The sequence below is a fragment of the Monodelphis domestica genome, chromosome 1 (genome assembly GCF_027887165.1).
Source record: "Monodelphis domestica isolate mMonDom1 chromosome 1, mMonDom1.pri, whole genome shotgun sequence".
NCBI lineage: Eukaryota > Metazoa > Chordata > Mammalia > Didelphimorphia > Didelphidae > Monodelphis > Monodelphis domestica.
This window is the reverse complement of record NC_077227.1, coordinates 650,577,559-650,593,320: the sequence shown is the minus strand read 5'-3', so window position 1 is coordinate 650,593,320 and position 15,762 is coordinate 650,577,559. Positions and strand designations below refer to the sequence as shown.

General features: G+C 32.0%; 1 protein-coding gene across 3 annotated transcripts in view; it reads right to left on the bottom strand.

The window, feature by feature from the left end:
* Positions 1 to 15,762, bottom strand: part of PSME4 (proteasome activator subunit 4) — a 100,038-nt gene that overhangs the window by 51,624 nt on the left and 32,652 nt on the right. For all 3 annotated transcript variants that reach the window (XM_001382131.4, XM_056814021.1, XM_007476823.2), the window contains 7 exons: positions 14,104 to 14,148; positions 11,035 to 11,184; positions 10,396 to 10,459; positions 9,445 to 9,519; positions 8,325 to 8,447; positions 5,628 to 5,720; positions 4,759 to 5,024 (listed from right to left, as the gene is read on the bottom strand). In XM_001382131.4, coding sequence (XP_001382168.2) covers positions 4,759 to 5,024; positions 5,628 to 5,720; positions 8,325 to 8,447; positions 9,445 to 9,519; positions 10,396 to 10,459; positions 11,035 to 11,184; positions 14,104 to 14,148 — 816 coding nt within the window. The remainder of the gene's footprint in view (positions 1 to 4,758; positions 5,025 to 5,627; positions 5,721 to 8,324; positions 8,448 to 9,444; positions 9,520 to 10,395; positions 10,460 to 11,034; positions 11,185 to 14,103; positions 14,149 to 15,762) is intronic.

Genomic DNA, 15,762 nt, shown 5'->3' with positions numbered 1-15,762 from the left:
GGGAAAGGCAGTTAGGTGGCTCAGTGAATAGAGCCAGGTTTGGAGTGGGACAATCTGGGTTCAAATTTGCCCTCAGACACTCCTTAAGTGTGGCACTGGGCAAGTCACTTAACCCCAATTGCATTGCCCATACCACATTTCTTCCTTAGACCCAACCAATACTTTTTAGTGTTTTTTTCAAAGTCATTATACAATAAAGTATCAATTTTCCTTTGCCTCTGTAACTAAACAAATTAAGAGGGAAAAAATCAGATACAATTAAGATATGACATTAAAGATTAATACTAAATGGGGTGGCTAGGTGGCTCATTTGAATGAGAACCAGGCCTAGAGATTCTGAGTTCAAAAATTGACTGGGGAAGTCACTTAACCCCAATTGCCTAACTCTTACTGCTCTTCTGCCTTGGAACCAATACACAGTATTGATTCTAAGATGAGAGGTGAGGATTTAAAAAAAAAAAAGACAACTAAAGTGAAAGGGATTCTGTATCACTTTTTATACTTACTAGATTAAAAGTCAAAAGCTCTTAAAAAGTATCTCCTATACTACTGATGAAATATTTTAAATTATACATTCTGATTGATTCAATTAATATTAACCTGAATATTTGAAAGTAAAAACAGTGAACACTAGTGAGAAAATGTGTTCTATTTGGAAGCAAATATGCTGAATTATAAAGTTATTTTCTAATCATTAAATTTGTGTTTTTTAAAGGGCTGAAGATAGAAGGTTCATTCTGCGTCAACTGTGATTGATCATATGCAAAAAAGAAAGGACTATAATGTAAAATAAAAGCAAAAAAGAAAATCCTTGATGGATCATCCAATGCCGAATTGTCTAATCTTGGTTCTTCAACAAGGAAAAGAAGAATCAGAAAGCATTTGTGAAATCAGTATCATGAGTTCCTACCCCTTTCCTTACTTCTAAAATCAGAAAGTTGTCAAGGCAAAGAGTACTTAATAATCTTTCTCATCTTTCAAGTTGCTATATGATTCTTGGTTAAAATGCAAGAATCAATAGATGCTCAAAACTCAGTGGATACAGGGTCAGCTAAGTGGCTCAATAGAGAGCCAGAAGGTCCTCAGTTCAAGTCTACTCACACTTCCTAACTGTGTGACCCTGGGCTAGTCACTAAACCTCAACTGCCTCACCCTTACCATTCTTCTGATACTTAGTATTGATTCCAAGACAGTGGGTAAAGGGTTAAAAATAAAAAACAAAAAAATTACCACAGATATTCAGTCAAAGCATTGATGAGTGAGATACAATCAGGTCTTGACTATTTCTAGCACGAGTAACCAAATCACAGACAACACCCAAAAACTTTTTGCCAACAATATCATTTTCCTTCCAGAACTAAATATTTTGTATTATCAAAATAAAACTGATTTGCATTCTGCATCTTCTCATGAAACATGAAAAATGTTATAGAAAGAACACTGAGTGAGATTCACAGACTACAGTTATGGTTTCAGTATTATCTAGATAGATATTATTTCACTTAACTAGTCTTGTACCTCATGATCTCTATGGTTCTTTATAGCTATAAATTTTTTAAAAGGGGCTCATGATTCTGTAGCTTATATTTCCTTATGACAAAGGTGATGGAAAGAAATCTTAAAAGTGAAATATAGACAGACAGAAAAAGGTAGCAAAGCTAAGGACTTGATTTTTCTTTTTTCTTCTTGTATAGATTTCACCAACATAGAAAGCTCCCAATGTGGATACTCCTTCTATTGACAGACTTGAAAGTCGTCTGTAATCCAGACATAGAAGCTTGGAGCCCTGAGAAGTTAAATGCCTCGCCAAAGGTTGAACAACTTAACAAAAAAATGTCAGAGAAAAGACTTGAAGCTAAATCACCTGGACTTCAAGCTAGGTAAAACATATTTGCCTAATCAACTCTCGAATACTCAAGAATTGTTAAGTTGGGAAAACTATTAAAACTATCCTGGCTTGTTCACATTAGGCAAATAGGTAGTTATTCACACGACTGCTTAAAATAGAGTATTATTCTGATATTTCAATATTGTGTGTTGGGGATGTTTTAATCTGGAAGGCTATTTGGTGAAATGCAGTCTGAACTATAAGAACCTAGAAAGACGCTACCAGATAATGAATTTTTTGGACATAGCAACACCATGAGCTCTAACCTGGGCCTTTTTCTTTTCTCTCTACTCTTTTTGCCGATCTCATCAACTCTTGTTGGTCAAACCATCATTATTCTATGCAAATGTCTCCCAAATGCATATCTCCAATTATCTGCTGGGCATGTTCACCAGGATGTACCTTTGGGAATCTCCAACTCAACATATACAAAGAGAACTCATTTTCTTTCCCCAAAACCTACCTCTCCTCACAAGTATTTATTTCTATCAAGGATCCTATCATTTTCCTAATCATCTAGGCCCACTTCCATTTTATATCATTTCAACTGAATTTTCCATGGCAAGGCAATCCTTTTACACCTCTCTAACTAATTAACTATCACTTTCAATGAAGTAATTTTTTTCTAAATCTTTTCATCTCTTCTTAAAGCTTCCATGATTCCCTCTCCTCTTCCCCTCCACTATTCTTAGCTGAAAGCCTTGCCTAATATTTTACCATTCACCAAGAGCTTCCTTTTATCTTTTCATCTCACATCATTCAAATGCCTTCTCTATCTTCTCCTTTACACCCTTCTCATGAGATGGCCTTTCTCCTAACCAAGGCAGACATGTACAAATAATCCTATTCCACTCCATCTTCTCTAACAGATACCTTTTCTATTATCTCAAATTCATCACAAATCTTCAATTTCTCACTGTCTACTGACAACTTTTCTACTGCCTACAAACATGGCCCTATGTTGTTCACCCTCAAAAAAACTTCATTTTATTAATTTTATCCCTGCTACCTATCATTTATTTCGCCTCCTTTTTCATGGTAAAACTCCTTTAATAAGGTCATCTATAATCCACATCTTCACTTCCTTCCCCCTCATTATGAACTCTCTACAGTCTATTTTCTAAACTCACTATTTAACTGCAATAGCTCCCTAAAGTAGTCAATAATCTATTTCTTAATCACCAAATTAATGGCCTTTTCTCAGGGTTCATCCTTCCTAACCTCTCTGCCACCTGACACTGTTAACTTATCTCTTTCCCTTAATATTTCTTCTAGGTTTTCATGACACTATTCTCTCCTGCCTATCTAACCACTCTTCAATTGTCTTTACCAGATCTTTTATTCAGTTCACATACACTTAACTGTCCTGGGCCCTTTTCTCTCTATACTAATTTCACTTGGTAATTTCATTAGTTCCCATTGATTCAATTATTACTCCTATGCTAATGATTCTCAGGTCATTTTATCTAGCCATAACCTTTCTCCTGACCTAGTCTTGCAACTCCAATTACCTAATGAACATCTCAAACTTGATCTCCTGAAGACATCTTAAAATCAATATATCTAAAATGCAGTTATTATTTTTCATCTCTAGTCTTATTCCCACTTTCTTAACTTTCCTTTTACTGTTGTCACCCATATTCACAACCTAGGGCACATCCTCAACTTCTCATTTTTTCATATAACCCCATATCTAAACTGCTGCCAAGTTCTATTAATTCTACCTTCATACTATCTCCATTCATCACTCCACACCTGAACTATGGCAATTTCTTTCTATTTGAGTCTTCTAACAGGACTCCCTACTTCAAGTCTTTCTCCACTCTACTTTATCCTCCACTCAATTGTTAAATATATCTTCCTAAAATAGAAGTATTCTACTGTTTCCTCTGCCTTCCCTCTTTAATAAACTCCAATGGCTCACTATTAAGGATCAAGTATAAAATCATGTTTAATATTTAAATTCCTTTTCAACTCTTCTTCCACAACCCTCCCAGTTTCTTATACCTTACTCCTTTCAACCACATACTCTGTCCACAAACAAGTGATGATGGCCTCATTACTATTCTTTGTTCAAGATACTTTCAACTCCAGACTCCAGGTATTTTCACCAGTTGCCCTCCATAGCTTGAATTCTCTTTCTCTTCTGCCTTCTGGCTTCACTAGTTTTTTATTACAAGAGCCCTTTCCAAACCCCCTAAATGCAGTACTTACTCTCTATCATATTTGTATACAGTTGGTTGGTTACATTTCATTCCTCATTAGACTTTCAAGTTCTTCAAGAGAAGGGATTGATCCCTCCTACCCTCCTTTCTCTTAACCCAATACCTGGTACATTGTAGGTACTTAAAAAACACTAATTGATCTCATTTCTAAGCTTCAGTATATACAACAGGCACATGCACTGATAGTGAAAACAAAAAGAAATATACAAGGTTCTATAGCATTTACCAAAACAGTAAATACTAAATTTAAGGTATCAAACATTTCAAGTTTACTATAAAATAAGCATACATTACAATGTTCACTGCCACAATTTAACACTGACAGTCTCTTCAACAGATAAAAATTTTTTGAGAAAATAAGTCATACTTAATGGTCTGTGGGAGAAATATTTTTCTTCAGATAAGGCAAAAATAATATTTTAATCATTCACTGCAACTCTTGTCCCACTTGATTTTTATAACCAAACTTCTCTATGTTTTATACCTTCCTCTCCTACTCAACTTCTAAAGGGGGTAAAAATCAAGAGTTAAAAAGCAGGCTTACATAAAAAAGAAAAACCAGAAGGGAGTTCGATATTCAGCATCAAAGTAAATAAATCTTGGTTGTTGCTTGAATTCCTTAATTCTTTTTTAATATCAACTTACCTTTCAAGTACAGGTGGAATTACTAACTCCGGTCGCATGAGTGCAAGATTCTGTAGAGCTTGGGCTGCCTCTAGGCTACCCGTTTTGCTAAACATAGCCAAAAGAACAGGCTGAATAATGCATTGTACAAAGTCTGTAACATCTTGATCCGTAAGCTTATGGCTCTCAGGCACAGGAGTAAGCCAAGAAGCCTTCTTGTATCGTTCACGATGTAATCGTCTAACAACACTGTTTGGCAATCTCTGGAGTAGTTTCATTAACTTGTTCTGGGAACACATAAACAAAAAATGTTGGTAGTCTCCATTTACCATTTTTCATGGCAAAGGAAATTTTTCCCAATCCAAAAAAAATATCTTGTTTTTTTAATTTTTTAACTAACAAATTTTATGTTGAACTAGAGAAACAGAACATACTTGGTAGTTTTAAAAACTTACACTTCAAAATACTTTGAATTATGTGTTCTTAAAATGTGTTTTAACCTTAGTCATAAGAAGAATTTCTTACAATTTAGATATTCTCATGTGTTCACCTCATCCCAACATTAAATTTTTATAGGTAATAATACACAAATAAGAAAATGATGCCTTTAAACTATTTCAGACTTAAAATATTTTTAAATTTATATAAATATTTTCTCCACAATTTATTTCTATTTTAAGTATTGTTTATAGCATCCTTCTCTGTTCTTAATCACACACCATCAAAAATACTGACTTTTTAAAAATAAAATATAAAAACTACTTCAAATAACATTTATTAAATGAGAAAATATTTTTAAAACACTGAACCCAACTTTTTTTTTTTTTAAAGCAAAGACATTAAACTCCTGTCGAGTTCTTTATGTGAATATAAATGTTAAGGATCCTTACCAGCCAGCGACCATTATTTGAAGGATGGTAAAAAGATGCAATGCTGTTAAATAAACCAGTCAGGTGCTTTTGTACTAATTTACTTGGTCCGCCCTGTTCAAAAGGACAAGCTTAATATTAATGCTCACATTATCTCTCTCTCTCTCTCTCTCTCTCTCTCTCTCTCTCTCTCTCTCTCTTGCACACACACACACACAATTAAAAGAGGTAAACCCAAACTTAACCTATCAATGTTTAATTTAGTTCACTGCAATAATATCATAACAATGACTCCGTAAGAATCAGATGTTTCATTTGGCACCAAAGGCAAAAACCTATCTTTAGATCTGTGGTAGTAATCTTTCATTGAATGGTTGGAAAAATATTCTGAACTAAAATGGGTATATTAAATAATCACATGTGATTAAATCTGGTTCATGGAAGAAGTTTGTCTTAATTTTTAATCTGGAGAAAATATTAAAATGAGTTATTTTTACTTCTAAATATTTTAATATTGTTTAATCTAACCTTGAATAAGTAATAAAAGGTTATCTATTTAAGTATGAAAACATTTTAAATTACTTGGTGCATTTTAAAAAGGGAAAAAGTGCCAGCCTATGAGCCACATGGAAATAAAAAAGCAGCACAGCCTTAAGCCAATATATGTCCTGTTGTATTGGAAAATCCTGCTCTACTGGTGCTTTGAGGATCCACTTCAGGTTTCCTAATTTAACATTTCCATCTAATAAAGAGCAGTTTCAAAAAATGATTAAATATTAATAATAATGACAAAGTCTCTCCCATTTTTACTATAAAACAAAGCTATCTAAAAGAACAATCACCTTCTACATCTTTGGTGCATTACACCAAAATCAATAGTATTAGGGGAGGTATTAGTCACTCCTTAATTCATTCTTTCCTAAAATGTAATGAAATAATAAGTTCAATTTGTTTGTAATGAGATACAATGAGCAAAAATACAGGATGTTTCGAAAGTCTTAGTGGAGTTTTAAGTTTTAATTTTAATTAAATAAGTATACTTAGATGTTTTAATTCTTATTCAATATAAGGAAGAAAACAAGAATTTCCATTTCATTTGTAATCATGAACACCAATGCTATCATATTATTGAAATCATTTACAATCTTTAATACAAACTCAGCTTTTTATATTTGGAATCTTAGCCCCAAAGGGGCTAAATAGCAGTCAGCTATTTAGGTCCACAGGTGAGACTTGAACCCAAGTTTCTGGATTCCTGATCCAAGGCTCTTAGAATGGCAATTTTTAAAAAGGATGGGGAGGGGGAGCAAAAATAAACAAATAAAAGAACAAAAATAAAACCTGATAGATTCTTTTTTTTTTTTTGTAGACTTTACCACACGATTTAAAGTTTAGGGGCTGAATTTTAGAATAGCTGTACTGATATTCCATAAAATAGACTACAGACACAAAAATGAGTTTTTCGATGTAAAAGGAAGGACAAAACAGGCATTGAATAACATACACAAAATAACAACAGGGAAACTTATATTTGAAAAAGTTGTCAGAGATGAAAAATAAACAAGATAATTTTGCAGGGGAAAGGAGGAACACCAGGAAAAATTTCATGCAGAAGCAAAGTATTTATGTTGAGTTTTCAAAAATGCTAGGTTTTTTGAGGAGATAAGAAAATATGGGGCTTAACCAATGCAAAGTCATAGGAAATGTAATATCATGTGTAAAGAACAGAAAGAAAGCCAGTCTAACAAGACCATGGCTATATAAGAAGCTTATTAACGTGTAATAAAGCTGGAAAGGTTGGCTGGGGGTCTGATTATGAAGGACTTTGAATTTAAAAGTTTATATTTTATCTTAGAGAAATACAGTTCATTAAGCCAGGGAGTAAAGCAATCAGACTTGTACTTTAGGAAAATCATTTTGGCAACTGTATGGAAGAGGGATTAGAGGGGAGACACTTGAGCTAGGGACACTAATTAAAAGGTTATTTTAATAGTTTAAGAGAGAGATGATAATAGCCTAAACTAGGACAGCAGCCATATGAGCAGAGGAAACTGATATGAGAGAAGTTATCAAGTCAGAAATGTTGAGTGTGAGAGGTCCAAAAAAGGGATCTCTATTTAAAACATTTAATAGTAGCTAGATATGAAGGACTGAAAGTTCGGGAGAAAAATTGGGGCTAAAAACATTCATCTAAAATCTACTTCCCAAAAATAAATAAGCAAACAAACAAACAAATAAATAAATAAATAATTGAATGAATGAAACCCCACTTTCAGTTCAGAGAAATAATCCATTAAACTTTTACTTCAACTTACTTTATTAACTAAAATGAATTATAGGATAGAAAGAATATTAGTAACAAAAGCCTTGAGGCCTAGTTGTAGTTTTAGTACTATTTGTAGTTACCTTGTGATGTGTCACTTCTCTGAACTTGATTTTCATGACTGGTAAAATCAGAAGCCTGAATAAAATCAGCTTCTAGTTTTAAAACTGTAAGCTTCTATTGCTTTAATCAACAACTAACCAAGTATTACAATAAGTACAACTATGAGCTTCATATTCTGCATGCAATGATGCACTAATACCATTTTCCAGGCCTGGCACTATTACTGAAGTTCCTTAAAATTAAGCTGCTGGTTTAATATACTTTAAGAATTTCTATATTAATGACACACATTTTAGCTTAATGTCTTAAAATAAAAATAATGCATTACAAACCATCATGGCGGTGATCCATACTACTGCATGTCCTATATCATAAGCATTTGTTAAGAATCTTGGAACTAAAACTTGATTGCTTCCCACTGGGAGATTCAAACTTCTGAGAATCCTTGTAAATATCTGGAGGGAGGAAAAAAGGGAGGGAGAGAGAAGAGAGGAGAGAATAGTAAATATTTGTTCAATTTAAAAACTAAAAAAATTATCTCTATAAAGTTTTATTACTATTTTCTCTAGCAGTTAGGAAAAACAGTTGGTCTATGGTCTCACGTAATGGGATAGTATTTGGGCATTGAGAATACTAATCAAATCAAAGAGAAAATTTCCAGTATTAAAACTGTGTTTTGCACAAATAGGCATCCACAATATCATAGCACACTGATACAGCACAGCCAAAATATCTTCTTTATTACCTTCCTAAATACCTTTGAAATCAAGATGCAGTAATGACACTTTTTTTGTTATTAGTTTCCCTGATGAAATCTTCTCACAGACTAATATTGAAAAGTGTATGTAATAGTACTAACCTAAATTTAATTTCTCAATCTATGGGTTTAACTACCTTCATCTTTAAGCTTAGTGTTTGTTCCCTCATCTTTTCCACAGCAAGCAGCAACTATATCTTTTGCCTGAAAACATGTTTTGTCACAGCTGAGCTCAAGAAGAAAAAGAAAATAACTCAAGTCTACTTCTCCCAGGATGAAAGAAAGGAGTGCCACTCAAAAAGAAACCAAGCTTTTGCTTGCTGCTACCCTCTTCCCTATCTCCTAATTCACTAGATATATGATCTGATATGTGAATAATTTATTAGACTTGGGGTGGAAGGTAAAACTCATAGAGTATCTCTACAAAATGCCTCTTTCTAAACTAGCCTCCTAAACCTCAAAGACCTCCAAAGGTCAATCAAGATTCACCCAAGGCCTTAAAAGGCTCTGCTCATTTTGAGAAGAGCAAATAAATAACCATTCCTGCAAAGTAACTAATTGTTTTTATAAATCATAAGCAAATAGGTCTAACAAGTGTTACAAATGTCAGTGTTATGTAAGTTGTGTAGGAAGATAATAAAGTAGTGATTATCTCAAATAGATGCAGTGGTCATTTTATAACCAGATTTTCTTACCTTTGGTACATACGGATCCCAATCTATGTACCCTATGTTATCTGTGGCCAAACGAGCAAAGAGATTTACTAGTTGCTGAAAGCAAACAAAAAAGAGGACATAGTTCAATAACCATATTCTGTGTATGCTTTATTTAAGAAGCTCTGAAATAATTATAACAGAAACAAAACTGTACAATTATAATAACCAAACTAGGCCTAGAGTAGAGCTGAGAAAACATGGCTACCTTCTTTAATTATGTGACAAAAGACAGCAATGTGGAAAACTGCATAAACTGTTAGATGTGGTTAATGTGCTAATTTTGCTGAATTTTTTTTTTCCTTTTAAAATAATTTCCATAAGGGATGGTTCTTCAGGGAAGGAATGAAGGAAGAGCATACCGTTTAAAAAACCTCACATGACAGAAAACAGGAAGGTAACAATAAAAATTATTTTAAGAAAATAATCTTATTTTAATGTGTCATCACCCTTTTTCACATCCAATTATTCTTTCAGCAATGATCAGTTGTAACAACTTATTTTCATAGTTCTTATAGACTAGTTCAAGACTAAACTTATAAATTTAAAACCTATGAACTGAAATCCTACATTTACATTTTTAATGCAAACACATGTATAACCTATTTAAAATTAATTGTACTTTTACACATGTCAGTGCTTCAAAATTACTGTCCAGAATGCAAACAAAAATTGAATAACCACTAAATTTAATTAAATAAGCATTCAATAAATACACAGGTAAATATATGACAACCTGTTTCTATATCTGTCATAATACTCATCATATACTGATAACTGCAGTCACCCCATCCCAACACCAAATCAAGGTTATTTCCTTGATTTAGAGGGAAAAAATTTATCATGAGATAAATGATATCCAATTTAAAGAAATCAATTTGTTCAGATTTATTCTTATCAAAATGGAAAGTGAAACGAAATATGAGAACTCACCCCCTCCCACTGTGGGAGATTCTGCACTGAAACCCAAAGGCCAATTAACTCATCAAACCAAAGCCTGCAGAAGAAAACATTTTCATAAATATCAAAGTAATTTTTAGTCAGGTTCTCTTCATTTTTTTAAACCAATTATATAGACACTGATGCATAGGGGGGGAAAGTCCTACATAAGAATTTATAAACAATCTAGAAAAACTGCACAACTACTCCCTCGGTTGAGACCCTCCCTTTTGTTCTTCAACAGGTTAACCTGGGTATCCTAAGTAGTTTTTCCTCTAAAAATCTTACTTTGTATACAGAAAGATCCCATTATCTTCTAAGCAGGGGTGAAGAGTATACAAAGGAAAGGGTAGATGGAGCATGAAACATGAAATGGAAAGTCTTTCAATCCTATGTTTGAAACATGACTGATGAGTAGAAATCTTATCTAATAGAGTGCCTTATCTGGTACAGTTACATTCAAATAACAGTCAATTTTATTAAAGGCTTTTGTCAATTTGTTCTCTAAATAAGGAGTACATTGAATTTGTCTTGCCCAGGAACTTATTTACCTCCTCAGTAATATTACTATCTACTGATCATTTTTCTCTTTATTTTTGTACTCTAGCCTTCCATCCTCATAGATATACTTACTTAAAACCTTTATGATGAAGTTCAGGAGGAAGAGAGGTAGGAAGAAATATTTCAAAATAAGTGATAGCCTTCTGCATTGTAACATCAAAAGGACACATTAAAGGCCGCCATTCTTCCAACATCTCTGCTGTAGCATCCTCAGGAAAGTACCTAACAAAGCAGGAAAATTTTACCTGTCTTATAGGCTTCAGTTTTTTGAGGTAAGTGTGAAGGTACTTCTCTGAACTTGTACATGGAACAAAAATGTTACCACATAATAGAATTTGGGAAGCTAGCAAATGACTAGAATCATGTCATATGAAATTTAATTAATTAAATTAATTGTCAAAAGTTAAATGGCAAAACAAACAAAAATACCAATGCCAGTTCAAAATTAAATTTTAATGTTAGCCTGTGAGAAAAAAACATTTCATAGGAGTAAACCCTTAGAATGTAACAAATCTTCCCATCCACTCTACTTCTTGACTCACTCTACAAAGTCTGGATTCCACTGAAGGAAATTCATCTATTCTATGCAGAAACTCATTATTTAGCTACACTGATTGATGAGTTCATTTATAACATTCTTTCTAGGAATATTCAGATTTTCCATTACAAAATCCAAGTGAGAAAAATTATGAACAGGCAATTTTCTGAGGTAGTAAAATCTGACAAAGTTAAATTATGATCTACATGTAAAGGGGAATGAGGAAAAATGCCTTGTATAACACATATTAAAAAATTACCCAACTTTGGTTCAAATAGTAACAAAGCTAAAGTAATAATAGTTAAGAAATTGTTGATTTTGGTACTATATTCAAGGGAGAAAAAGCTGAAGAACCTTCTCAGATATAACAAGGATATTTAATACCATCTATTTATGATTAAGATGCCTTTCAATCATTCGAATTACCCTGATCCATCATATAAATTTAAACTTTACTTTTCATATGAACTTTTACTTTTAATTAGAACTTTGGGGACTCTGTTGTGCTTTTTTTGGATTTCACTGGGAGAATCCAATATAATTATCTGAAGTAAATTTCAATTTTGGAAACAATACTAAAGCAATTTTTAAAGCATGAACAATGGATGAGAGCTATGTTAGATATAGATAGCCCATGGCTGTCAGGGAACAATTCTACATAAACTACTATGTCCATGTAAATAATAATTTTGCTATCAATTTTTGGCTTTATGTTATAATATAAACAACTTTTGGGGAAATTTCTAACCCTTTTTTACCTTTAGACTTATGATACTTCCTTTTATCTCTGAAATCACATTTGCAATTTTAATTATCCAACAGAAATAACTACTTTATACTATACTTTTTAAAATTTAAAGTTTAGCATACTCTGTTCAGGTTCACAAATTAGAATATTTTGAGAAACACAGGCAGTATGATATACATAAGCTTAGATTTTAATATCATCAATTTAGAAACGATTCATATGAACAGAAGAACTGTACTAGGCTTTTATGACAGTAAGTTTTATCAAATTAAAGGCAACTGAATTTGAATTGGATACATCATAAACTAAACTGTGAAATAAACTCACGTCAAAACAAAGATTGTAATAGCTCATCTACATTTCTTACATGATTCATCAACTATACAGGTATATTTTAATGAACTTGATGGTAATAAAAAAATACTATGTTACAGCCAAGTCTTGTTAAAAGTAAAATCCCTTTTACAATGAAATAAGCACACTATTTTTATATGCTTCTTATATACATGAAAGAGGAATAAAAAGTCTTTTTTACAGCAATACTTCTAGATATAAATGTAAAAGTAAAAATATTTTAACTAAAATTTAAACCTTTTCAAAATACTGTCTCATTTTGGTTTTTTAATTTGAGCAGGGATGTGGTCAAGAGAGCTTTTTGACTACTGAGGGTATAAAATCCCCTTGCATTTTCTGCTTTCTCTTTAATTCTTACCATAGCTATATTGTGAATTATTTTGGTTTATTGCTTCCTAATTACTCTTAACAGGAACATAAGCTTCTCTGAGGCAGAGTAATTCATAGGCTTTTTCAGTAATGTACACACAAGTTCTATCACATTAGTAAATACACATATATGGCAAATGCTATACAGAGATTTATGGTTCATCAGCTATGCAGAATGTTTCATTTGACAGAGTTCACTAAATCTATTCCAGGAAGACATTATCAAAATGGATTCCTGGTGAAGATATGGAAATAGTTCAATTATTTGGAACTAGATGTTATCATGATATTTAAACAATATTTTCTATTTTAGCTTATATCTTTAATTTTATAAGTAAAAAGTATTTTTCATTTTAGGAAAAATAAAATTTCAAATAAGGAATATTTGCAATTAGAAATTCCATAGAGAGGAAGCATAATTGAAGAACTGACCCAAACTCACCAACTGCTCTTCATCATTCACATTTTTAGCACAATATTATAGTTCTCTGTATGGAAAATGTATGTGATCTAAATGACAAAGAAATAAGAACTACACTATAGTGAAACATCTGGAGTTAAATTATTTAATATGATGTGGCTCTATAACTTAAATGTATATAAAGTAATAACAAATCAATTCAGTGAAATATTTATAGGTGTATATTTTACCTTGGAGGTAATGTCATACAATGTTTATGCCTACAGAATGCCAAACATCAAAATGAAAAGTGAACATTTTTGCAAAAATATGAATGTCTTGTCTTTAAACAACCAGCCATCAAACATTGATACCCATTGGAGTACCAAGTAATCAATAAATTCTTATTGAATTAATACAGATATTTTACTGGATTTCCTGATTTTTATTTGGGATGTTTACTAATATGCAGTCATTGGTGCATCTAGGAGCATTGTTAGAATGTGAATATAGTTCATTTTACTTTAAAACTTAATTTACTGATTACCTAAAGAAATAAAGAATTCAATACATCCAATCTACGTACTAAATGATTTACATCTCTTTATGAACTATTTAAACTTTCTACAGCCTCTTTAAAATACAATGACTTATTAGAGTGAAAAAAATATACTAAATAGATTCACCAAAGTACCTATAATTTATAAACATGAAAGTAGAAAAGTTACTTACGGTCGGCAGTTTTTCACGAGTGTTTTTAGAACATTTTCTACAGAACTGGGGGGGGAAAAGTCATTGAATCAATTAGATTGGTGTATTTTAAAAACTATATAATTAATTCAGTCTACAAATAATGTGTGTTTTAAATCTATGATGACACTGATGCAATTAGACACCATCTGTGTACATGCAATAACTAATCCTTTAGGCATTTAGGCATAATCACAAAATGAAAACTAAATTCTTAAATCTATTTTTTTCTTCTCCCTGCTATTACATACAGGGAAAAACTAATGCAGTGGGAAAATAAAAATAATTTTCATTCTTTACTAACCATAACAAAATCTCCATAGCTAAACACTGTATATGGCATACATATACCAACACAGTCCATCAAGTACACAAGTTTTAATTTCAAAACCTAATTTCTCAGTTTTCAATGAAGTCTCTACATGAATGGGAATTATAAACATACCAAAATATGCTAGGCATGCATTTATATCTATAGCTAGAAAAAAGAATATTTTTTCTGTAACCTATCAGTTAATTTTTCTAGCCTCTTTGTTATTTGAAAATAACAAATTTTTATTAAGAATAATAGCTATTTATTTAACTAATTTAGTCTGGAGGGCTTAACCAATGTTCTAAATTTAAAAAATATTAATATGTCCACCGATCAGGTAGAGATTTGAATGTAATTTTTTTCAACCTGCAACTAAAGTTGCTTAAATTTTTTTTTTAAATCACAGCATCTATTCATAAATATATATTAGCCGACTGATGTTTTTCATTGCTAATTATCATTATTGCAGCTGACACAAAAGAGATAAAATATACCCCATAAATAACAAAATATGGAGTAGACTCTAACCTATATCTAAAGGGGTAGTCAAGGACTTTTACCTGAAAACTTACAGATGCTGTTGTCACTTGTGGTACTATATAAATATGTATATGTGTGTGTATGTATAGATGCACACACGAACATAACATATATACAAAAAAATAAATAAGCTCACAGCTTCCATTATTTATTTATTTTGGACTAAGGAAATTTTTTTTAGGCAATTTCCTCAAATGAAAACATGGAAATTCTTATAGAGGTTCATTTTTAAATTACATTCAATACACAAGTGACATGAAAGTTTATCAGATTTCTCTGAAAAGTTAAGAACAATTTTGAGAAGGCATTCCAACTGACAAAACTACAAGTAAAACTAAGCAAACAAATAAATAGCATAATCACAAGATATGTGAAACTTTAATTTCCATTACTTGAGAAAATTTTCTTCAAAACTAAAAGTATTCTAAGATTAAACAAACACTGAAGAAAATCTGGATACATCTTTGATAAAATTAAATTCTGAAAAGGAAAAGAAGGCATGGCCAAAGAGCCATGGGAACACTTCCCATAAAACTATTGGTTGATTTTGTTATGTAAGAGAATGCATTCTCTCTGACAAAAGGCTAAAAATTCAGAAAGACAGAAAAATGATGACGAGTTTAGTTTTCAGGGCCCCATAATCTGTTTGCCTTGGTGGACAGCCAGACTTCTTTTCAATAAGATTTTAAATACCCAAGGGCAAAGGATACTGAGGGTGTTTACCTTTTTTGGAACTCCTAAAATTGTCTAATTTTATGCTGGGTACAGAGCGGACATACAATAAATTT